Below are 1,015 nucleotides of genomic sequence, written 5' to 3' on the forward strand. Positions count from 1 at the left end.
CCAATTAAGGGAAAGAATCAGTGATGTATCTGCTGAATCCATTATTCACATATACTTCACATATGCAAAACCTTCACATATACTCCAGATGTGAATCCTTTATGCTGGTGTATTATGGTACTGCATAAGCTTCTGTCTTTGAGGAAGAAACAAAGGAATGAAGAAATGAAGGAAGGAACGAAGGTCAGATCCAGTGATTTTTTGGAAGGAGATAGCTGCTGTCAGTAGTGTATACTTTTCTGAGTAAGTGTATTCCTAAAATTGGCTATAAAGCAAATTCCTTTAAATTACATTTCTTTAAATTGATGTATCTTACTAAGTGAAAATGGTTTCTGTTACAGATTCAATTTTGTCCCCCAAAAATGTGTGTCAACCTGGCCAGCCCATGATTCCCAGTATTGTGAGATTGCCCACCATTTTGTCATCTGATGTGATTTTCCTATGTGTTGTAAATCTTACCTCTATGATGTTCATGAGGCAAGATTAGAGGCAGTTATGTTAATGAGGCAGGACTCAAACCACAAGATTAGGTTATATCTTAAGTCAATCACTTTTGAGATATAAAAAAGAAGTGAGCAGAAAGACAGGGGGATTTCATGCCACCAAGCAAGAAGAGCAGGAGTGTGCACGTCCTTTGGACCCAAGGTCCCTGTGCTGAGAAGCTCCTAGACCAGGGGAAGATTGATGACAAGGACCTTCCCCCAGAGTGGACAGAGAAAGCATCCCCCTGGAGTAGGCACCTTGAATTCGGATTTTTGGCCTCCTAGGCTATGAGAGAATAAGTCTCTTGTTGTTAAAGCCATCCGCTTGTGGTATTTCTATTCTAGCAGCACTAGATAACTGAGACAGACTCCTGGAATATCAAATATGATCTTAGCAAATAATTCAGAAAAAGCTCATTTTATAAAATAATAATAATAAAATTCCCTTTTAAGATATTAATGCCAATTTCAGCTCTGAAAATTCCTGTGGCTTGGGAATATGCTTGTTTGTATTGCTCTGTTTTATGCACAAA

General features: G+C 38.3%; 1 protein-coding gene across 1 annotated transcript in view; it reads left to right on the forward strand.

The window, feature by feature from the left end:
• The window catches only part of LOC101346968 (olfactory receptor 11G2-like), a 5,561-nt gene extending 5,333 nt beyond the window's left edge, over positions 1 to 228 (forward strand). Inside the window, exon 2 of the mRNA XM_012559577.1 lies at positions 81 to 228. Coding sequence (XP_012415031.1) covers positions 81 to 228 — 148 coding nt within the window. The remainder of the gene's footprint in view (positions 1 to 80) is intronic.
• The last annotated feature ends 787 nt before the right edge of the window (positions 229 to 1,015 follow it).

This window comes from Trichechus manatus, unplaced genomic scaffold, assembly GCF_000243295.1.
Source record: "Trichechus manatus latirostris isolate Lorelei unplaced genomic scaffold, TriManLat1.0 scaffold00273, whole genome shotgun sequence".
Classification (NCBI taxonomy): Eukaryota; Metazoa; Chordata; class Mammalia; order Sirenia; family Trichechidae; genus Trichechus; species Trichechus manatus.